The sequence below is a fragment of the Diachasmimorpha longicaudata genome, chromosome 1, assembly GCF_034640455.1.
Source record: "Diachasmimorpha longicaudata isolate KC_UGA_2023 chromosome 1, iyDiaLong2, whole genome shotgun sequence".
In the NCBI taxonomy this organism is placed as follows: Eukaryota; Metazoa; Arthropoda; class Insecta; order Hymenoptera; family Braconidae; genus Diachasmimorpha; species Diachasmimorpha longicaudata.
The window spans coordinates 2478453-2502430 of record NC_087225.1 but is presented as its reverse complement, the minus strand read 5'-3'; the positions used below and the strand labels follow the sequence as shown (position 1 = coordinate 2502430).

At 38.9% G+C, this 23978-nt stretch overlaps 1 protein-coding gene across 2 annotated transcripts in view; it reads left to right on the top strand.

Moving 5' to 3' along the window:
• Window positions 1–23978, top strand: part of LOC135167714 (translation factor GUF1 homolog, mitochondrial) — a 30286-nt gene that overhangs the window by 6115 nt on the left and 193 nt on the right. Inside the window, exons 2-6 of one of the 2 annotated variants that reach the window (XM_064131198.1) lie at window positions 2529–3344; window positions 3621–3860; window positions 10847–11112; window positions 13566–13780; window positions 22129–22341. In XM_064131198.1, coding sequence (XP_063987268.1) covers window positions 2529–3344; window positions 3621–3860; window positions 10847–11112; window positions 13566–13780; window positions 22129–22341 — 1750 coding nt within the window. Of the gene's footprint in view, window positions 1–2528; window positions 3345–3620; window positions 3861–10846; window positions 11113–13565; window positions 13781–14893; window positions 15221–22128; window positions 22342–23978 lie in introns of those variants that run through there. The other variant, XM_064131208.1, reaches the window with a different exon arrangement.

The following is a 23978-nucleotide window of genomic DNA, read 5'->3' as shown; positions in this document are numbered from 1 at the left end:
CTGATGCTTCACGAAAAACATGCTTAAGTAGTAGCTGCGGGGTACTTATTGTAAAATTGAACATTTTTTCGTTCAATAAAAAGGATGTTAAACAAAAAATCAGCAGTTGGAAACTTAAAGCAGTTCCAACAACTATAGTTGAAATCTGTGGTGATTCATATTCCGTCCATAGTGCCGTGTTACATGGCAAAATCGGAAAAAACCACCACTATATTAGACTGCTTAGGGATAAGAAAACCGAATGGATAAAAACAGACGATACAAACATTGCCAAAATGCGATGGTCGAGAAATTCTAAGGATGTCTATCTTTTATTTTTAGAACGGAGCAAATCTAAGTAATAGTAAGACTCTCATTCGATAGTAGCTTGGGTAGTGGAGGTATGAAATCTCTTGTCCATTTTGAAAAAATGCTTGAAATCCGCCAAAAAACAAAAACAAAACATGTTTTTGTAAAAAAATGCGCCAAGCATATATTTCGATGTTGTTCATTTGAAAAACAAAATTGAAAAAAAACTTAAAACAACAATTACTTAAAAAGTGAAGCCACAATTATGGAAATTTGAAAAAACTACAGAAATAACAAAAGACGCCAAGCTCATTGATTGAATTTACCAGTGGAGAAAGCTGGTGATAATAGGAGTCCTTAAACCCTTTTTGAGTTCTCTATGAATATTTTGACTAAGACGAGTACCATAATATCCTACAAAGGACATCGCAGTCAATTCAAATACTCGACTCAAATCGACAGGGGTAAAAAGTCCTTTGTGAATCAAAAGATTATTCAGCCATATGGTCAGGATCAACGTACTTGGCGCGGTTTTTTCGAAACTCACCACTTTCTCTTTAGAACTAGCGACAACAGAGTACTTTCCTCTATTACACGAACTGTCGTTTAGTCTGGGAATTCTAGGGGAATCAACAAAGCGAAAAATTGAACCGAAAGTTCCACCTGGTTATCGTGAAAAGGTCTATGAGTTTGATAATCTTGACGAGCAGACCATCGGACCAGGGAATTTTCTACAATTCAACTATGTTCGAGACACTAACTAGCGTAGGTCGACGGTTGATGCATAGGGATGAGAATCTTGACGAGCAGACCATCGGACTAGTGAATTTTCTACCATTCAACTATGTTCGAGACACAAACTATCGTAGTTCCTCAGTTGATGCATAGGGATGAAAGATTCTTACGACGAACTTCTCAGTCAGCAGTGCTATACGGGTCAGCACTGCTCAGGTCAAGACTCACGGGCGGTTTTTAACGAAAAAAGGAAAGATCGCATATCCAAATAGGCTAGGTCATCAGGAAAAACCGCGCCAAGTACGTTGATCCTGACCATATGGCTGAATAATTTTTTGATTCACAAAGGACTTTTTACCCCTGTCGATTTGAGTCGAGTATTTGAATTGACTGCGATGTCCTTTGTAGGATATTATGGTACTCGTCGAGACAACTGCGAAGATTCAACTGAAAATTATGGCAATGAAAATAAAATCTAAACAAGATGACAATGTAACTGTTTGAGAAACATCTTGCCATATTTTCACGACACCGACATCGTCATAACTTTCATACATTTTCCCAAGATTTTTTGATAAAAGTATGTCTCTCATAAAAACTAAAAATATGCATCAACTTGAATTTAAAAGTCCCGGGCTTCATTTTTGGCGGCGAAAATATTTCAGAGTCGCATTCGCATCGGAGAGAGGGTGGTGGGGGTGTAACCCGAAATTTGGCCAGAGGAAAAGGAATTTCATAAAAAAATAACGTTTCTTCTTAGCGCTTTCTGATGATTCCTAGTGCGTAGAGTTTCGCCTGAGGATTTTCCAAAGATTACAAATGTCAGTGTCCCCAATTGAACTCCAACCCCGGATGGTCAAGCTTCCGTTATCCCGCTCAGCGATTTAACCACTTCGATTATCGTCGTCGGTTCGTCACTTTATTCTATATCGTTTATTTTTGCTGATTTTTGCAAAAAGTTCTGCAGTTTATTCTTCTCATAATAGAACTTTTTTGATATAGCAAAAAATATGCATTTTCCTTTCTAGTGTTAATGATAATGATTTAGAAAAAGTTGTACGAACATTGGTCGAGATCACTCCAAATCCCCCAAAACGCGAAGGACGCAAAACGTCGAGTTTTCGTATTCCTTGCAAAAATGTTTAACTATCACCCTGATAGCTTGAAAAGTCAATATATCAACTTGAAGTTTATAAAAGGTGAGTTACATAGAAAAACCTGAAGACATTGAACGATTACAATCGGCCGCTTATCCGCAAATAAAAATCAATATTTTTGGAACTACTGTAATATTATCGATAATTAATTAAAATTATCTTTGGCTCTGACTTTATGGGCAATTTCACTTTTGTTCTCCGGCTGGGAATTCGGAAAATTCTACGGCCATCCGATTTGCCTCTGCGAATATGATACACCTTGTGGTTAACACATTTTTCGTTAGAGCTAGTCGGTTTCTGATATTGCGATGTAACTAAATTGAGACCGTCCTGCATAATTGATTCCAGATCCAGCCGAGGGCTAGCCCTGCAAAGGTATTACTCCACTGACTCCAGTGAGCACAAAGAGTATAAAATACCAGCTGAGAGAATCAGAAATTTCAGTATAATCGCTCACGTAGACCACGGTAAAAGCACCTTAGCTGATCGTTTCCTTGAAATAACAGGAGCGATCAGAACCAACTCTGGTGTTCAGGTGCTAGACAAACTGCAGGTGGAGAGGGAGCGAGGAATAACCGTTAAAGCCCAAACAGTCTCCTTAAAATACACCTATAAAGGGGAAGAGTACATGTTGAATTTGATCGACACTCCAGGGCATGTAGATTTTGTCAGCGAAGTGCACAGATCTCTATCGGCCTGCCAGGGGGTTATTCTAGTGGTAGACGCCAATGATGGAGTCCAAGCCCAGACTGTCGCGAACTTTTATCTAGCCTTTGGTAAAGATTTAGTGATAATTCCAGTAATCAACAAGATTGATCTCAAGAATGCAAATCCGGAGAGAGTTGTCAAAGAGTTGCAATCTTTATTCGATATAAATGAAGACGAAGTGATCAAAATTTCTGCTAAATTGGGTATCAATGTGGATAAGGTGCTGGAAGCTGTGGTGACGAGAATCCCTCCTCCCGTGGTCGACTTGGACAAACCCTTTCAGGGACTGATCTTCGACAGCTGGTATGATAGATATCGAGGGGCCATATCACTTATTTATCTGGCAGAAGGTTCGATCTCAGTTGACCAGCAGATTACTTCACTTCACACTGGAAAATCTTACGAGATAAGGGAGCTCATCTTACTGAGGCCTGAGGAAGAACAGGTGAAATCACTGTAAGTTTTTTTTTTTCAATTGGTCAAGTCGAAAAATGATATTTTTATAGGTATTTCATACCCATGTCAACTTAGTAAAACTCATTTTTATCTTCCTTAACTGAGTGCGGTGACTATCTCAGGGAAACTATCATCAAATTCGAAATTATTCATTCTTTGAAACAAGATCTCATGATATTTATCATATTTTCTCTTTTACGTCACCCTATGCTGAAATAGTTTTAGAAAATGCAATTGTCATTTTTTCAATGGATTACTGACTTTGGTTGAGTTTAGGTATGCAGGACAAGTTGGATGTGTGGTCTGCAATATGAGATCTTCAGCCGATGCATACATTGGTGATACGATTCATCTGAAAAATGTGCCTGTGAAACCGTTGGTGGGATTCACCCCCGTCAAAGCGATGGTCTTTGCTGGAATTTATCCGATGGATCAATCACAACATATGTCATTGAGGAATGCTATTGAGCGGCTTGTTCTAAATGACAGTGCCGTCAGCATGTCAATAGAGACAAGGTAAATATGATGTAAACTAGCATAAAAATTTCTTAAATTTGTAATATCTGAAAGGAATTCCTCAAGGAAAATTGTCATGAATAGGAACATTTCAGCTGAAATTCCATTCAGTTCTATAATGCACAGAAAAATCTTTCGAAAACTCAAAAGAAACTTCTTGAAAAATTATTATATGTCATTCATGAGGAAAACAAATGTTAGACATTGGAAAATTGAGAGAAAGATATGAGAAATTATTAAGACAATGCTCAAAAATTAGAGGGCCATGTATAAATTTTATAGCACGGTGAAAATGCTACTCGCTCTTTTGAAGGATTTTTCACTCCATCTGGACCCCTTATAATTCAAAGCATCATAGCTCTTTGAGAGTCTGGCAGTGGGAGGGAGAGCTTCCAGGTGAGTTACGGTTTTTATGTTTTTTTTTTAATACATATCCCGGACCTTTCTGCCCTCTTTTGGCTAATTGGCCCTACCAAAGTCTATCCATACGGCTGTGAATTTTACACCACACACCATTCACACTCCTATCGGACATCGGAGATGGCATGGGCAACCACAGTAAAAACCCATACCCTAATGGGCGACTGCCCTATGAACAGTCTCCCGCCCCTCGAAGCAGAGACCATAGGGGAGATCAGCAGGGCCAGTCCTAGGAGATCAACCACGAAATGTCCTAGCGGTAGCGCCGGAACTAATTTTGCAGGCACGTTTGTTGGTAAGGTACCGAGAGTTACGCCTGCAAAACCGGAGCAGAGGGAAAAGTCGGTAACCCGGATAGTGTGGGGTGGGGGAATACAAGGAAATAGGGGAAATTAAACGGCTGGGCAGGCGTTCTGAATATCCGAACGGCGTTGAGCGAAGCTTTTCCCTCATTAGGGGGGGGATTAATTATCAGGGATTAATTATTATTAATTTTTAGAAATGCAACTTAACGCGCATCAGTTCCCGGCGACGGCAAGCGAGAATTCCTAATAGACTCCCACGATTCAAAAATTCATTTCTCCCCTTCTACTTGAGATGAAGAAATGAAACCAACGTCATTCTATTGCTCATTAAATTCTTCATTAATGATGGTGGTTTCGTTTCTTAATCCGAATTACGGGGAGGGGATTAATTTTCAAAAATGCAGCTTGACGCGCATCAGTTCTAGGCGGCGTCAAGCGAGAATATCAAATAACTTCCCACGATACAAAAATTAATTTCACCCCCCCTAGTTGTGTGCGGGGTAGTAACCGTAATGATCAACTCAAAGGAAAAATAGAGTCTTCCACTTTGATCCTTCCCTATGGTTGTAAGTCGCAGGTATACACCTTGGTGCGGCAACACTGTCTCCTGCACTACCACTCCCCAAAAGTAATTCCCAAGCAGCGATGTTGTTGGTTATGTAAAGGGAAGAAATAATCTCAATCACATAATTTGATGTTCACAAATAATTAGAAAATCTTTAATTATTAGATTAGATTATTTATTCCCTTCACATAAACAAGAACATCTCTGCTGGCGAATTACTTTTAGTGAGTAGTAGTGCAGGAGACAGTGTTGCCGCACCAAGGTGTATACCTGCGACTTATAACCGTAGGGAAGGATCAAACTGGAAGACTCTATTTTTCCTTTGAATTGATCATTACGGTTGCTACCCCGCACACAACTAGAGGGGGAGAAATTAATTTTTGAATCGTGGGGGGTTATTGCGTATTCTCGCTTGCCGCCGCCGAGAACTAACTAATGCGCGTCAAGCTGCATTTTTCAAAATTAATCCCTCCCCCTCGTAATTCGGATTAAGAAACGAAACCATCGTCAGTCATCAGAGATTTCATGAGCAATCAAATGCCATTGGTTTCATCGCTTGATCTCACTTAGAGCGGGCAATATTCATTTTTAAAAATTAAAAAATTAGAGCGGGCAATCCATTTTTAAAAATTTACAAATTGATATTGTCCGCTCTAATTGACATCAACGGATGAAACCAACGTCATTCGATTGCTCATTAAATTGTTCATTAATGATGAGGGGTTCGATTCTTAATCCGAATGAGGAGGGGAGGGATTAATTTTGAAAAATGCAGCTTGACGCGCATTAGTTGGTTCTCGGCGGCGGCAAGCGAGAATACGCAATAACCCCCCACGAATCAAAAATTAATTTCTCCCCCTCTAGTTGTGTGCAGGGTAGCAACCGTAATGATCAATTCAAAGGAAAAATAGAGTCTTGCAGTTTGATCCTTCCCTACGGTTATAAGTCGCAGGTATACACCTTGGTGCGGCAACACTGTCTCCTGCACTACTACTCACCAAAAGTAATTCGCCAGCAGCGATGTTCTTGTTTATGTGAAGGTAATAAATAATCTAATCTAATAATTAAAGATTTTCTAATTATTTGTGAACATCAAATTATGTGATTGAGATTATTTCTTCCCTTTACATAACCAACAACATCGCTGCTTGGGAATTACTTTTGGTGAGTAGTAGTGCAGGAGACAGTGTTGCCGCACCAAGGTGTATACCTGCGACTTACAACCGTAGGGAAGGATCAAACTGAAAGACTCTATTTTTCCTTTGAGTTGATCATTACGGTTACTACCCCGCACACAACTAGGGGGGGAGAAATTAATTTTTGTATCGTGGGGAGTTATTTGATATTCTCGCTTGACGCCGCCGAAAACTGATGTGCGTCAAGCTACCTTTTTCAAAAATATTCCCTCCCTTCTTAACTCGGATTAAGAAACAAAACTACCGTCATTAATGAACAATTTAATGACCAATTGAATGACGTTGGTTTCATTTCTTCATCTCAAGTAGAAAGGGAGAAATGAATTTTTGAAACGTGGGGGTCTATTGGGAATCCTCGCTTGCCGTCGCCGAGAACTGATGCGCGTTAAGCTGCATTTCTGAAAATTAATCCCTCCCCCCCCCCCCCCAATGAGGATAAAGCTTCGCTCAACGCCGTTCGGATATTCAGAACGTCTGCCCAGCCGTTTAATTTCCCCTATTTCCTTGTATTCCCCCACCCCACACTATCCGGGTTACCGACTTTTCCCTCTGCTCCGGTTTTGCAGGCATAACGGTCGGTACCTTACCAACAAACGTGCCTGCAAAATTAGTTCCGGCGCTACCGCTAGGACATTTCGTGGTTGATCTCCCCGGACTGGCCCTGCTGATCTCCCCCATGGTCTCTGCTCGAAGTCTCAGTTTGTGAAAAATTCGCATCCCCTGAAATTTGAGGTCACAACTTTACGCACACTAGGCTAACTCCTGGCCGCTTCCGCCACTGACGTCGGTATGGTTTTTATTGAATGGACATTGAGTTTCCTCGTTAATTTTGCTAGGATTCCGCGATAGATAATCGCCCCATAAATCGTGCAGTGGCCCGGTGAATTTTCCGTTACTTTTTGTGGACTTGCCAATCTTGATAAGTTTCAGTGAGGTATACAGAGAGCCAACACTGTCGACGGAGATTATGGGCTACAGTAAAAGATAGGGAAAAAAAGTATCATGTGTAAAGGGATTTACTCGGGGGCTATTCCCATAACCCTTTTACTACTTTGTTTTTATAGATTTCATCTTCGACTACTTGTCAAATTTTATCAGTAGATGGCAATGGTGAATTGACTCGATCTGCCGCTTTTAGGCAGTATACAGGGGCCCCACTTACCATCTCGGTGATTTTGTCAACAGATCTGGTGTTTTGACGAGCCTAGCTGATGACAGAAAGGCTCTTAAGGGGTTACTCTCAGGTGAACGCCTATATTTTACCACTTTTTAGGAAATTTTTTTTTATGCGACAACAAACTTCAATCATGTTGATTTTTTAATATATTTTTATTTGTATTTTGAAATCTACGAAAAAAAATTTTTTTTTCGTTTTTTACATTTTTAACATATATTTTTTTTAAGTCAAAGTAGTCCCCAACAAAAAAAGGCAGTTCATTGGTCAAGGTGATAGCGGCTGTTCATGTTGTCTGGGATAAAAAAATCGAATGGATTATTATTCAGTAGATCTGCGGCTATCGTCCCTACCAAATATAATCAATTTCATTAAAAAAAAATATATATCGAACTTCAAAAAAAAAATCACGAAAATCTTGTTCTTCTTCGTTAAAAATCGTTTAAAAAAAATATGAAAATATTTTCGAACATAAACAATTCTGGTAGGGACGATAACTATAAATGAGTAGAAGAACATATGTAAATTTTAAAGCAATCGGTTGAATACTTTTTCTTGTAGAACCATGACCGTTTCAGAAAATGATGATTCGAGAAAAACGCGTTTAAAGTTTAAAGCCTGGTAGACAGTCGCTTACGAGACGTCGGCGACTATGAGCTGTAACTTATCAAATACTATGAATTTCGGTCTGAATTTTTCACAGCATGTTTTCAATAGGTTTTACTGTCAAAATATTTTTAAAAAATCGATTTTTCGAAGTGATCACATGAGAATAACCCCTTAAGCCTCTGTCACGAGCCTAGCTGGTGACAGAGGGTCTTAAGTCCACTTTAATCACGCGGTTAACTTGTTGAAAAACTGGCCCTAACAGCAATAAATGCGTCAATATTTTTTTAACATTAAACTATTCCTAAAAAATGAGTCTAAGTAACACGCAGGTACAACGACGAACTAGCCATTCTTTATAAGCTCTTTAATATTTTTGATTCACTCAAAATTTTAAGGATTGAATTTAAGGGTAAAAGCAAAGTAGATAGGCAAGTGTACGTTGAAAATAATGTATGCGCGTAAAGGCAGATTTACACCATTGAAAATTGTCATATCGCGAATTGGTCGATATTCGAATGGTGTACCTGAATCCGCCCATAGAAAATCTTCTTTAGAATAGCGTCGAACGCCTTATGCAAATCCGCCCTACGTTTCTTGGAACTATAATAAACAAAGATGCTGTAAATAGAAGCCACTGAACAACAGTGGTATGATCAGAGCATTGACGGCATTTCATTGTTATACAGGGTGGCGATCAGGTAGGGGCGAACTCTAAACAGGCATATTTTGGGGGTGATTCTGAGCAGAAAAGTCCTTTTCTACTTTTCGATCGGACTCACCCCTGCAGAGATATGGGGGTGAAAAGAACGGCCAATGGGGCGCGAGCATTGCGCGGCTCTCCGTCCGTGTGCCGCGGGTAAGCAGTGTGCGTGCTTCCCCTTCTCCTCGGGCGGACGTTCCATTCCGCTAGTGAGTAAGAGAGAGACGGGGAAAGATATTTCATGACAATCCTTTCAGGGGGGGGGGGGGCGCTAGGATGATTAAAAACCGATTATTATTTACCTTAGTATTATTTATTAAAAGACAAGATTCTGAAAACCGCGGGAATCCCCCTTGGCGTTCCAAAGCTAATTATTTAAATGTTAATTATCTCATTATGCAATAGCCCTACAGTGTTTTGTCAAGAGATCTTTTTTATTGTAAATTTAATTTACAACAAGAAAGGTATCTTGACAAAATGCTGTAAAAGAGCCTATTATCGAGATAATTAATAATAAACAATCGCGGGCAAATTTCAGAGGGGATAGCTCGCGATTTTCGCGGCATCCGGAGCAATAACCGCGTTATCTTGATTATCACGTAAACAAATGGATTTACGGCCTTTTGTCACAAGACATTTTTTGCAGAGAATAAAATTATCTACAATAAATGTCTCCTGGTGGAATCCCGTAAATCCATTTGTTTATTGAATAATTGGATTTGAATTTTAAACAACAATCCGCGATTAATTATCAAATTAAGACATCTACGCGATTTTTCGATAAGATCATTAATGTTTAAAATTGCATTTCTCGCAAAAAAGCCATCTTGACAAAATGTTGTAAACCCATTTGTTTACAAGATAATTGGCAAAACGGGTTTTTTGTTGGAAAACGTAAACAAATGGATTTACGGGATTCCACCAGGAGACATTTATTGTAGATAATTTGATTCTCTGCAAAAAATGTCTTGTGACAAAAGGCCGTAAATCCATTTGTTTACGTGATAATCAAGATAACGCGGTTATTGCTCCGGATTCCGCGAAAATCGCGAGCTATCCCCTCTGAAATTTGCCCGCGATTGTTTATTATTAATTATCTCGATAATAGGCTCTTTTACAGCATTTTGTCAAGAGATCTTTTTTATTGTAAATTTAATTGACAACAAGAAAGGTCTCTTGACAAAACACTGTAGGGCTATTGCATAATGAGATAATTAACATTTAAATAATTAGCTTTGGAACGCCAAGGGGGATGCCCGCGGTTTTCAGAATCTTGTCTTTTAATAAATAATACTAAGGTAAATAATAATCGGTTTTTAATCATCCTAGCGCCCCCCCCCCCCCCTGAAAGGATTGTCATGAAATATCTTTCCCCCTGTCTCTCTCTTACTCACTAGCGGAATGGAACGTCCGCCCGAGGAGAAGGGGAAGCACGCACACTGCTTACCCGCGGCACACGGACGGAGAGCCGCGCAATGCTCGCGCCCCATTGGCCGTTCTTTTCACCCCCATATCTCTGCAGGGGTGAGTCCGATCGAAAAGTAGAAAAGGACTTTTCTGCTCAGAATCACCCCCAAAACATGCCTGTTTAGAGTTCGCCCCTACCTGATCGCCACCCTGTATACAGTAATATTTTCCTTCACGTTTCCCAATTATCACAATCTCCTCGCGTTTCCCCAATTCAATTACTCTTAACGTATATTGCCTAATTGGAACCTCCAATAAAACCTGTTCCATCGTGGAGTTTTCAACCATTCTAGACCCTACGACACAAGTTCTAAAAACTCCCTCTACATTTTTACCGGAGATCCTCAAGCGCATCAAGCTGAGGACTCCTTTGATTTTCACTTGATTGTAATTTGGCACCTTAAGTAAGGTAGTTTTTCCGCGCTCCGAAACTCTCAGACGAATCGGTTGTTGAAGCTACTGTTTCATGAATAAAATATAAGTTTGTTTTAAGAATAAATCTGTGTTTAAAATATTGTTTATTGAGAATCCAACATCATTCTTATTTCAGTCCTGCTCTGGGCTTGGGCTGGAGACTAGGGTTTTTGGGATTACTTCATATGGAAGTGTTCTGTCAACGACTGGAGCAGGAGTATAAAGCAGCCCCGATTATCACTGCACCCAGTGTAACGTATAAAGCAAAAATTATTGGAAAACAGAATATCAAGGAGCGTAAATCGGAAGAGATAACATTTAACAATCCGGCACATTTTCCAAATCCGCAAATTGTTACGGAATTCATGGAACCCATGGTTTTAGGAACTATTATTGTACCAAGTAAGAATCTAAATTAGTACGTCACATTTGATATCTATAAAGAATTGCATAGTCCTTTGTTTTTTTTTGCTTCCGCATGCAAGTATTATAATTATAATTTCTTTCAATTGGAAAATTTGCATTTCAAATGCTTCAGCATACGAACTACATTCCAAAAATGGTTTTTAAGCATTGTATATGTGTGTGTGGGTATTTCTGTGCCCACTTGTGGTCATTTATCCAGAACCGTGAAATTTCGACTGTTTATTACTGCTTGCTTTATTGAAATTTTGGGACAAAATTTAGCTTTACTCGTTGAACGATTCCGGAGACATAGTGGTTTTCGAAAAATCATACTTCACCCTCTCCTTAACCTTCGTAATTTCCTTAAAGGTTTGACCGAATCCATATTTTTTAGATACTCATCGTTGCTATACACATGAGTCGAGAGAAGCCCCTTTGACCTGCCGTAATTTTGTTTTATTCTTCTTGGTTCATTTTTCCTTAAAATTACTTGTATGTGTTATAACTCAAGAAATAATCGAGATAAAATTTTTTAATTATTTTCGAAGATATTACACTGTATATGTAAAACTTTGTCCTTCACTATCTCAAAAACTATCGGTTCGATCTCTTTAGTAGCTGAGTACAAAGAGAATTGACTGAAGAAGAGGCTCAGTTCTAGGGTTTTAGGTAACGCCAGGGGCATCATAGCACCTCCCCCCAGAAGAGGCAGGGCGCCACATGCAATGCTGGGGTGTCTGCCCGTTTGTAATTGCACATAGTTCTTAAGCTCTATCTTACTACAGAGAATTCTCATTTTCAGAGTTTCTTTGAAACCGCGAATCAAGAAACCATTCGATTGTTTGTCTAAAAGTTAAAAAGTCCCGGTAGTAGGGTTTGGAATGACGCTTTCCCAATCTCCTTAATTTTAAAGGAAGCATCCTCATATTTTTCTTTTTGCTCATCCTAGTGTTACCTAATTTCAATAGAAAAAACACATTTTGGTGATGCAGAGAACTATACTTCCATTTTAACTAGTCCCTCTAATTGAGGAATTGTTAAGTCGGCTGACGGGCAAACACCCCAGCATTGGCTGGTGGCACCGTCTCTTCTGGAGTGAGGTAGTGCGGTGCCGCTGGCGTCACTCAAACCTCCAGAACGGAGCTTTTATTTCAGTCAATCCTCTTTGATTATCCCCATGCCCTGCCGTTTCTTCCGTTTTTTGTTAGCTTTTAGTTCAGAGAAAGCTTGCTGGTGGCCACATTATTACGGTTGGAAAATATCAGATGCAAGTATAGGAATGGGTGAAAGTAACGTCGCTCCCGACTACCGAGACCAAGCCGGGAACAGTGTTACACTCTGTACGGCTCAGTACGATCTGAATAATTGATCCAGTAATTTGATAATTTTATCGTGGGCGGGATGAATTAATAATATTATCGTTCTTCATGATATTCCATTTTAAAGAATTAGTTTCGCGACTTTGGATTATTATACGTTGGTGTCATAGAATTTTGTAATTTCCTCTCCATCCAATTTTATTTTATTTCTACCGATTTGAAGGTGTTGCCATCAGACTCAAACCAACAAATCTAACCCTAAGTACATCTTTAAGGGGTTCGGTAGAACGATTACCTCGGAATATAGGAAGGAGCCGTGCGTAGTTGCTGCATCAAGGGAAGTAGAGATGATGGTTCTATCGAGAGATGCCAAGGAGACAAAAATAATTAAAGCAATTGTAGAATTCATGAACGAGAAATAAAAGGGGCCACAACAATATATGACAATATACGAATATACGGGCAGCTGGTGGATATGTAGAGATTCTCAGGGTATATCCAAGTAGGATGGGACGGAGCTCATGACGTAGTGAAGTAAAATCAAATCTTATATGAATAGATTGTGTTCAGTCATCGAATATCTCAAAATATCATTCTATGTAATGACTGAGTCCTTCAGGACCCCCCTCCCCCAATTGGTCGATGATACGGTAAGATAGACATGATTATAATCATTAAAAAAAAAAAAAAAGAATATGGAAATTGGTCCATCCAATCCTGGGATATTTGTAAAAAATGATTTCTGATGAATCTCTATACCTTGAGATATAATGAAACCGATCTGGCTGAAATTTGCCACATTGCCATTTGCAACTATTGTTCAATTACCGCTTTTGAATTTTCGATCCAGTGTGAACAACCCACACACATACGTCCACACGTTGCTACAGACATATCGTAAACCAAATCATATCTCGTCATTTCAGACGATATTGAACCATATCCATGCGAAATTGAAAACTCAAAAAACATGGAATTTTCAGTCTTCGATTTAGAAACCAAATAGTAATAAACACATAATGCTTTGAACTTGGTATGATTAAAATATTAACGACTTTGATTGTCTCAATAACGAGTAACTTCAGTGAACATTTGTTTTTTTTAACTGATTTTCTTATGTTCTGCATTCAGCCAAATACCTTGGTCCCATTTTGTCTCTCTGCTTGGAGAAACGGGGTGTAGAGCAATCGACAAAGCAGTTCGATACCAATCGAATTATTCTACAATTTATACTGCCACTTAATGAGATTATCATTGACTTCCACGATACACTGAAGACAATGAGCTCAGGATATGCAAGTTTCGACTACGAAGATCATGGATATTCTACAACCAATCTTGTGAAGGTAAGAGAAATTATATCAATGGCTCCTTTATTCATTTGACGTTTCTTTGTTGGCAAACAATTTGGGGAATTATACGCGCTCATATGGGTGATGTTGAACGAAGCAGCAGTACCAAGATTATCGCATGTAATACCACAAGAGCTCCGAAATTATCGGATATTTCCCGATAGGTTCGTTGCAAACAAATGAACGTGTCAAGTTTTCCAGTTTAAAAATCACGAGCGCGAAGCGCGAGTGATTTTTCTGGAAAACTTGACGAGCTTATTTGTTTGCAGGGAACCTTGAGGGAAATATCAGATAATTTCGAAGTTCGAGTGGTATTCGGGGGATTATTTTTTGCATCCAAATCTTGGCCGATAGAATTGCACCATGAGACATAATTTTCAACGAATTGCCATTTAATCTGTCAGATACAATTGAGGGTTACTTCAACATTTGTTTTTTTTTATATATATCAACATGCAAAATTTCCAGTGAAATTTCCAAGAATATCCGCTGAAATACCGTGTTGACTATACAAAATAACGTCGAATGGTGCAATCCTATTGGCCAAGATTTGGATGGGAAAAATAATCAATATAATTTATAGATTAAACGAACTTACCTGTAAGTGAAGATCAATCTTAATTGTATTCGTGCCTCTTCCGAGAGATCAAATAGTAGTAACCCCATCGCTTTGCCGATGTCGCCACAACAATATTCAGAGTTAAGGATTTTTTTTGTCTTTTTTACCGATAGACAACCCTGAATCACCAAGCCCGCGCTGCGCACCGTGCGTTCCTCATTCTTTTAGAGTGGACGTAACCGTAGAGAGATCGGGAGATTCCTCGTGTCAGGAATCTTGAACGGGACCTTATATCTTTTTTTTTTTTTTTTTGGGGGGGGGGATCTCTCGGAAGAGGCGCGAATACAATGAAGATTGAACTTCACTTACAGGTAAGTTCGTTTAATCTATAAATTGTATTCGCGCCTCTTCCTTCGAGATCAAATAGTAGATATTTAGAGAACGGTTATCGTCCTGTTACAAAAAACAGTTTTTATTGATTAGTAACGTTATATGAAGATGGTGATCATTTCAAAGCACCAAAATAATTATTATTTCTTTTTTCTTAGTATGGCCTTTGCAAAATCTTGATCTTCATTTATCAACTCCTTATTGTAAAATTTTGCGAACGTCGTTGACTTCTGGGTCCAACCGGCAGTTCTCAAAATGACATCAATGGAGACACCTTTCCGATCAGCAGCTGAGGTTGCTGCATGTCGAGTACTGTATGCTGGAAAGTGATTGGTATCGATACCACTGTCTTCCTGAACGCCTTTGATCCACCGACTCAACGTCTGTGTAGTGACACATTTATGTGGTTTTTGGAAGGATATCAACAGTCGTTTTTCATTGAGTCTCAATTGTTCAGTTTGTTTCAAATAATCTCTCAAGGCAGTTGCTGGACATATCAAAGGATGGTCTAAGTAATTAGGAAGTTTTAACACAGGCTGAAATTTTCCTATCCCTGAGGTCTTTATCTTGTCTGGGATTTTTATCTCGAATCCATAATCCTTTTGTGTAATATTATCAATGTTCATCAACGCTAGAGTCTGCATTCGCTGTCCAGTGACAAGCATCAATAGAACAGTCAATTTTTTAGTCATTTTTTCTAGAGACAATAATTCATTTTTTCCCCATCCGCTCAGATAATGTAACACAATTTGGGGGTCCCAAGTGGTGTCGTATTTCGGACGAGATGGCCTCTTTTTAGCTATCCCTTTAAAAAATCGTTTGATCGTGGCATTTTCGCCAAGTTCTGGTCCATACAACAAACCCACCGCTGAGCGATAGCAATTTAGAGTTCCATAAGTAGCGCCCTCGTTGAATTCTCTAGTGAGAAATCTAAGAACAGTTTCAGGAGAATATTCGAATGTGTCATGATTTTGTTTTGAACAAAATAGCCACCATTTCTTCAGGCCACAGTTGTATTGTTTCTTTGACGAGTCGCTCAATGAAGATAATATTATTTCAAGTGATTGCTCTGGAACTCCCTTCCTTTTGAAGCCCTCCCTGATAAGATAGCTGCCACCAGGGTAAGGTTTTTCCACAAGCGGTGAGGGGACCTATCACAAGAAGTAATTAACTCAACATTAGGATAGAAATAAATCGGATCAGAATTCCAGAGTGATATGTACGTAGGAAACCAAGGCTGGCCTGGCCAGTAAGGCACAACCATGATCCCTTCAGCCTCGTCAGACTGAATTTTTTGTAAGATACGAAGAATAACTGAAAAAGGGGGAAAAGCGTAGAAGAAATATTTTTTCCATGATATAGTGAATGCGTCGATGGCTATTGAGTCTGGATCTTTTTTCCAGCTTACATATTGGTGACATTTTGCGTTTGACCGTGAGGCAAAAAGGTCTACTTCTGGCTGTCCAAATTTACGAGTAATCTCACGGAATGCTTCATCTGATAAGGCGAATTCGGTTTCCGGTTCGAGTTTCCTTGATTCAAAATCTGCTTCGTGGTTTTTTTCGGATTTGATATAAGCTGCCATGACCCACAATTCACGTTGTTCACAGAAATCCCATATTTCCTTAGCGACTTTCTTAAGTGCTGGAAATTTAATTCCGCCTTTTTTATTGATATACGTGATGGCTGTCGTATTATCAACTCTCAGTACGATATCAGACCTCCGTGAATTTCCTACCAATGATTTTAAACCCATGATTACTGCGATTAATTCTAGTTCATTAATGTGTTTAATTCTTTCATCTTTTCTCCAGAAGCCATTCGGTCTTATCCCATTGCAATATGCGCCCCAACCGGAAGTGGAAGCGTCTGTGAACATTTCCATTGTTGGATTGAAACATTTTATAGAATTTATCGCATTCGGAATATTTTTGGTCCACCCGGCCAAGTCCGTTTGTGAGATCTTCTCGAGAGACATGAAGGATTCGTAATTTTCTTCATTTTTTAACAACGCTAAGAATTTTTCCCTCTCAAAATTTCTTATATGTACTCGGCCATATTTCAATGCAGCGCAGCAAGAGCCTAAAGACCCTATGAAGCTAGAGAATTCTCGAATTCTGATGTTTTGACGTTTCCTTATTTTTTCTATCTGAGATAAAACCTTTTTCCTTTTTTCTTCTGGCAATGCTATTGTCATCTCCCTGGAATTATAATCGAACCCTAAGAATCTACAGTTCTGTGATACTTCCAATTAGCTCTTCTCATTATTAATAATGAAGCCCAGAGACTCAAGAAGTTCCACAGTTTCCTTCACGTTAGATGCTGCTGCTTCTACCGAATCACCGATGAGTAATTCATCGTCTAGATAAAAAACTGATTTATGGCCTCTTTTACGAAGACAGGAGACCACTGGTTTTAATAATTTTGTAAATGCATACGGCGCGAGATTGAGACCGAATGGTAAACAAGTGAACTCATATAATTTACCTGAAAATTGAAACCTCAAGAACTTTCTATGTTTTTCTGCGATTGACAGCAAATAATACGCATCTTTTAGATCTATGTTTGCCATAAAACAATTACGAATTAAAATACGTCGAACCACTTTGTCGTCCTCCAGTTTAAAATGCTCTGTATCAATGAATTTATTCAAGTTTTTTCAATTTAAAATCAGTCTGTGAGAGCCATTTGGTTTTGGAACTAAGAATATGGGAGAGATGAATTGACTTTTTGTTGGTCTAACTTCTCGAACCGCCCCTTTTTCTTTTAGTTCATCGATGAGTTCTTTAATAATTAGAAGGTCATGTGTAGACCAGTCAGACTTATTAGGAATCGTGTATTGAGTTACCGGAGACGTGAATGGGATATGGTAGCCCCTGATCCAGCTCAGTATGATTCTATCAGAAGTGATAAATTTCCAACGATCAAAAAATCGTGTTAAACGTCCTGCTATTTGTCCTACCCTGTTTAATCCTTCCTGCGCTGGTAGCTGGTCAACCATTGCGGAGGCTTTCGAGATGATGTCTGCTTCAGTTTCGGATAATAATTGTTCTTCTGCTCGCTCGACGTGGAGTTACGGGGATTCCTTGACATTGAACGTCGAGACGGGCCCCTGAAGTTTTTTGAAGCTGCTTGCACCTGACTTTGTCATGAAAGGGGTTTCAGCGCACTAGTGACAGTCGCCATGGCTTTGGTGGATTTTATTTTCTCTTCTACATCTCTACCAAATAACCATTCATCGGGAATCGTTGTCATCAAGGTCTCTCGCATTGAAGAAGATACATTTTTCAAAACTAAACTTCGTCTAATGGTCGTTTCATCATGCTGAATATCAGCGTAAATGAGAATTACACCAGTAGGAGACGACAATAAAGCCGATTTGTCCTCACTTGCTGATAATTTCAAAATTAATCCACACATGTGCATCAATCCCCCAAGGCCAACAGACATTTTTGTTTGTTTTTCGAAAATTCGTGTGTCGCGCTTAACGACAGTATCCTGGATGGCAGTTTTGACAGTTAAGTTTAGTTTTGGTGGGTCGAAGAATAGGCAGTTGCTAGGGGGCTGGAACTTTTTGAGCAGATCTTTTTGCTTCTCTGTAGGTAACCCTTTTTTAATAATACCTTCTAGCCCAAATCTGTCCAGAATTTCAGGGTGAGATGCAGGTGCCAATTCTCTCTTCCATTACCTTTGCGCCAATAGCCTCCAGCTCATCTGTTTGCAGTGGAATTTCAGTAGCCTTTTTCGGGGCAGTTTCGGCATTTTTTGACGGGTCAGTTTCTTCGACCTTTTCATCGCTACCCTTGTTCGAGTTATCATGTGCTGAATGAGGTTTTGACTTGTGTGTATCCATTGCTGGTGAGGGCACCAACGCTGCAGGTTCGTTGATGAGTGAATTTTCTTGAGGTACTGAACCTATTTCACTCAAAAACTCTTCGTCCCCACACTGTCGGGATGACTCTCTGGAAACTGAATATCCAGAGCCCAAAACAGATTCAAAAGAACTTCTAGTGGCTCGCTTTGGGCTTCGTCTGCTGTGAGAGTCCCTGCGCTGTCTCTTGGAGTGCGAGCGAGAGGCATATCTGCTATGGTTACGTTTACGTCTCTCCCGTCGGCTACGTCTGTCTTCTTGTGAAGAAGATCTAGATCTCGAGCTGTACTGCCTACGATCTATGCGGAGAAAAACAACAAAAAGAACACCCTGTACTTACACTTTCACAGATATGTCAGTTGCCTCTCCTTTGTTTCTCTCTCATTTTTTTTCCGTTAGTTGGACTAAGGAAAAAAAATTGATGAATTTTTTTATTGGATTTCACCACCCAGTTGGACCAGGTATGAATCCCTTTAATGATTTCACTGATTGGTTGTACCAAACGTGAATCTGATTTGTATTTCAATCTGTTAGTTGGACTACCAGAGAAATTCAGTGCAAGCCACGTGTCGTTGAATTAACCTCCAATTCACTGCTATCGATAACCCACCTTTACGAGAGTCTTTCCTCAGCAATTTTTCAATCTGCTTCTCCAAATGATGTAATTTCCGTTTCCATTCTCCATTTTCCTTTTCTTAAGAAGAATATCGATGTTTTCCCATGGTTTTTTTGTAATCATTCCACGGGCAATATGTGACGTTATCGGCACAACAATGAAGAATGAGGAACGCACGGTGCGCAGCGCGGGCTTGGTGATTCAGGGTTGTCTATCGGTAAAAAAGACAAAAAAATCCTTAACTCTGAATATTGTTGTGGCGACATCGGCAAAGGGATGGGGTTACTACTATTTGATCTCGAAGGAAGAGGTGCGAATACAATTACATTCTAGTGATGCTCACATCACAACGTTTCAACGGATAATTCAAATTTTCCCATCATTTCCTTCCTGTGACATGGATCTCTTGTCTCCATCTATCTCTAGCTGACTTCATATTGTTTTGTTGCGATTTTCGATTATTACATCATGTTATGAGGATGACAAAGGGTTGAGATACTGGGCAATTAGGGTGGGTGATTATCATCTTCGACCGCGACTTTTCGTATAATTTCGATCAAATTTCGCCCACCTTCGGCGAGTTCTTTTAGCCACACAATTGTACTATGCGTCTCGTTTTCGGTGATAAGATAATGTAGTTTCTTAGAGTATGTGATAATTAACTTATTTTTTTTGAAGTGAAAACTTCTTACGGCGCGTTGGGCACTTTTGTGGGTGAGCATTTTCTCGTGAACTCGCGACAGATGAGATTTTACAGTGATGCCAGATGCGGGACCCACACGTCTCCCACTGCCCCACTCCGCAGCAGTAGTTGCGCGAGGGAGTTGCGCATGAAACCCCCACGCGTGGGATTTTTGCCCCCGTCTGGCATCACTGCTATTAGTATACGCATAGGTATATAGGGGGGGCTCCGTTCGTACTTTTGCAAATGTACAAATGATGAACAGTAGAGAACATTTTCAAACGTTGAGAGCCCCGGTGTGCAGGGATCCAACTGTCGAGACAAAAATGTGGCTGTACATGTGGACCCAGCGCCACATGTACAGCTTACCTTTTTGTCTCGACAGTTGGATCCCTGCACACCGGGGCTCTCAACGTTTGAAAATTTTCTCTACTGTTCATCATTTGTACATTTGCAAAAGTACGAACGGAGCCCCCCCGGTATATATTCTTTCTTCCGCTAGGGAAACAACTTCCTGTTTTACAACAACAGTTACATTAAAAGAATACAAGTTTGGCACTAGCGTTTAAAAAGACGCTGCATTTAAAGTTTGAAGTTGATAAATTTCTACAAAATTACAGAAAATCTCGAAATTTTGGGGAATTAGGAAAATTATCAGTATGCTCATTTCAGCTAAGAATTAAAAATTATCGGAAAGCCGGAAAAGTAGGAAAACCTGAAAAATCGAAAATATACTCGTTTTATTAGAGAATTTTACTAGGGACGTAATTCGATGGTCGGAAAATCGCTAAAAATTATGGGAAAACCGGAAAAGTAGGAAAACCCGAAAAATCGAAAATATACTCAATTTAGTAGAGAATTTCACTAGGGACGTGAATCGACGATCGGAAATTCGGATGGTCGGAAAAAATATATATGCTACGATTATAGCTTTAAAAAAATCTCCATTTTTATTTTTGATTATAGATTTGTCTTGAAAATGGATGTGGTTTTATATGAAGAATTTGATTTAACGATGTCCAATGATCGCAATCTTAGCACAAAAAAATACAAAACTACTAGTGATGCAGTATTCACAAGAAATATAAATAGATTTAAATCAAAATTGTTCATTTCGCACTTTAGTTGCCATAGACCTATTGTTTCAGTTTTAGAATTTGATGAAAATGCAGATAATGATGATGTAAGAGTTGTTGAAATTATCGATGAGAATTGATAAATTTTGTATTTACTATTTACTAATATTTATTCATTTAAATAGAACCACTTCCTTCGAATATAGTTTCTATATTATTATACTTCATGTTCATTCAAAAAGTACCCACATTGCTTTGATAAACTTGATTTTTTATGTACAATTTCTCATGTCGCGAGCGCACCTAAAAATGCTCACCCAAAAAAGTGCCCAACGCGCCATAAGTTCAAGTTTTCACTTCTGGCTGCACTCCCGGAGTGCAACGAGTTTTTTATTTCTTTTGTTCTCTGATTGTTTTTTTTTAATGAATCAATAGAAATTACAATATATATATATTTATGTGCCATATATCCATGACGCCAGAGGGAAGAGGAGGGAGTATTTATATTCGAAACAGCCAGAAATTCCGGGCAGCACAAAAGAGCAGTGGCTGAGGTCCCGTTGTGGTTATCTAGGTGGTACAGGAAAAAAGGGGTTTGTGGAAGATACGTGCAGAGTGTATCGAATAGAGCCAGAGTCAGTTGAACACATTTGGACATGCGGGGAGACACTTTTCATGCTAGTCAAAAAATGGACACAGTCAATGGAGCTCTGGAGAAGAGCTGGAAGTTAAGCTGATGAATTCTCTGAAGAGACCCCCTCCCTCGACCCGCTGTGCGATTACCCCTGGCGCTTCGACGAACTAGTAAGCGAAGTCCAACGGAATCGTGGACCGTGATTTTGGCACAATGACAGAGCTTACGACCATTCCGTCACTTTATAGGATTCTTAATTATATACATTCATAGGACTTGCTAATGCCGACGATTCTATTCACTGGAGTACCGCACGACTGTGATACTCATCCTAATGACATAATAATAAATACAATTTAAAGTTCAAGTTGCCCATACTTGGCCTTTAATAAATGTAATTTTGGTAGAAAACATCGACCCCCTTTTGAGCCACCCTCCAAAAACTATAACGTAAGATAAGATATAAAAATATAATATAATTTAAGAATCACAAATAATACTTTTGTTCTTTCAGTTATCTGTACTTTTGAATGGAATGCAAATTGAAGAATTGAGCACCATTGTACATACATGCAGGGCCAAAGACTTTGCCAAACAAATGGCTAAGAAACTTCTAGAAATTATCCCCAGACAACAATTTCTAATAGCCATTCAAGTAGCAGTGGGTGCCAAAATCCTAGCCAGAGAAGACCTCAAACCATTTAGAAAAGATGTCACCAGTCGTTTGGTAATATCATTAACAACGATATTAATGATGTATTTACGAATCGTATATACTCAATTCCATTATATGGTGTACAGTCTGCGATATTTTTCTCACAATGTAGAAAGTAACCGTTAGACTCTTGTCGAGAGGTGATAATAGGGTGAAATGGGACACCTTACAATTTTGAAGAGAAACTGCACAAATGAAAAATTTTCGCATATAATACCACAAGAGCTCCGAAATTATCGGATATTTCCCGATAGGTTCGTTGCAAACAAATGAACGTGTCAAGTTTTCCAGATTAAAAATTACGAGCGCGAAGCGCGAGTGATTTTTCTGGAAAACTTGACAAGCTTATGTGTTTGTAGGGAACCTTGAGGGAAATATCAGATAATTTCGAAGTTCGAGTGGTATTTGGGGGATTATTTTTTCCATACAAATGTTGGCCGATAGAATTGCACCATGAGACATAATTTTCAATGAATTGCCATCCAATCTGTCAGATGCGATTGAGGGTTACTTCATCATTTGTTTTTTTTTTATATAGGCAACATGCAAAATTTCCAGTGAAATTTCCAAGAATTTCCGCTGAAATACCGTGTTGGCTATATAAAATAACGTCGAATGGTGCAATCCTATTGGCCAAGATTTGGATGGGAAAAATAATCGCTGATATTCGAGGTAGGCTATACAAAATATCAACAAATGGTGCAATTCTATTGGCTGAAATTTGGATGGGAAAAATAATCTAGAAAATTATACAAGAATTTGTATTTTTCATTCGTTATAACGCAACGATGAATCGAAATGAGACAAGTTTTAGCTGTTGAGAAGTTTTCAATGAATATCTCGAGATGTAGCGCGAGCATAACACAAATTTTATTATGGTTTTTTCTGTCATTTGAGTGCTACAATTGGTTTAACTTGGTGAAATTGGTGAATTATGACTCTGACGCATCCATTATGAAACAGAGATTTGAAAGATTTTCTTTGTCATGGAGATTGGCCCTTTTTGCTGGTGTTTGTATTTGATTCACGCAGCTTTGTTTCATATTGAAAGCATTTTTCACCTAGAAAACAATTTTTTATATATAAAATGTGGGCGATTATTAACCGATCATTGAGAAAGATATCCTATTTTATCCTACTCTCTCCTGTTGATTTGTTTTGAGAGGGAAGGAAATATACGTGACGCCCATTACCACAGACTTTGTGGAAATGTGATTGTGCTCACAAAAACAATTTTTTTTTTCGATTCCATCGGTATATATTCGAAGCTTATCCCTCAACATGTATAAATTTCTGAAAGGTGTTTTTCCACTATTCAATCCTTATGAAGTAGCGAAGAACTATAGTATCCCCACCCCAGCCATCAATCATTACCCGGATCAATCATCAAATTATCAAATGAAATATTTTGATTCAAATTTTTCATAATTATCAAAGAATTAAAGGCCGCGTGTTCCAGGGAAAATATTGGACAGTGCTAACTGATATAAGAAGTATTGATGATCTAATTAAATTGAAAAATGCGAGGTTCATTGGAGGACAGACTGATTTTGCACAACTGAATATCATATGATTAGTAGCCTCTCCAGGAATTTATTAATCGGTCACTCCTCATTACAAGCCAATTATTAATACATAATTTTCGATTT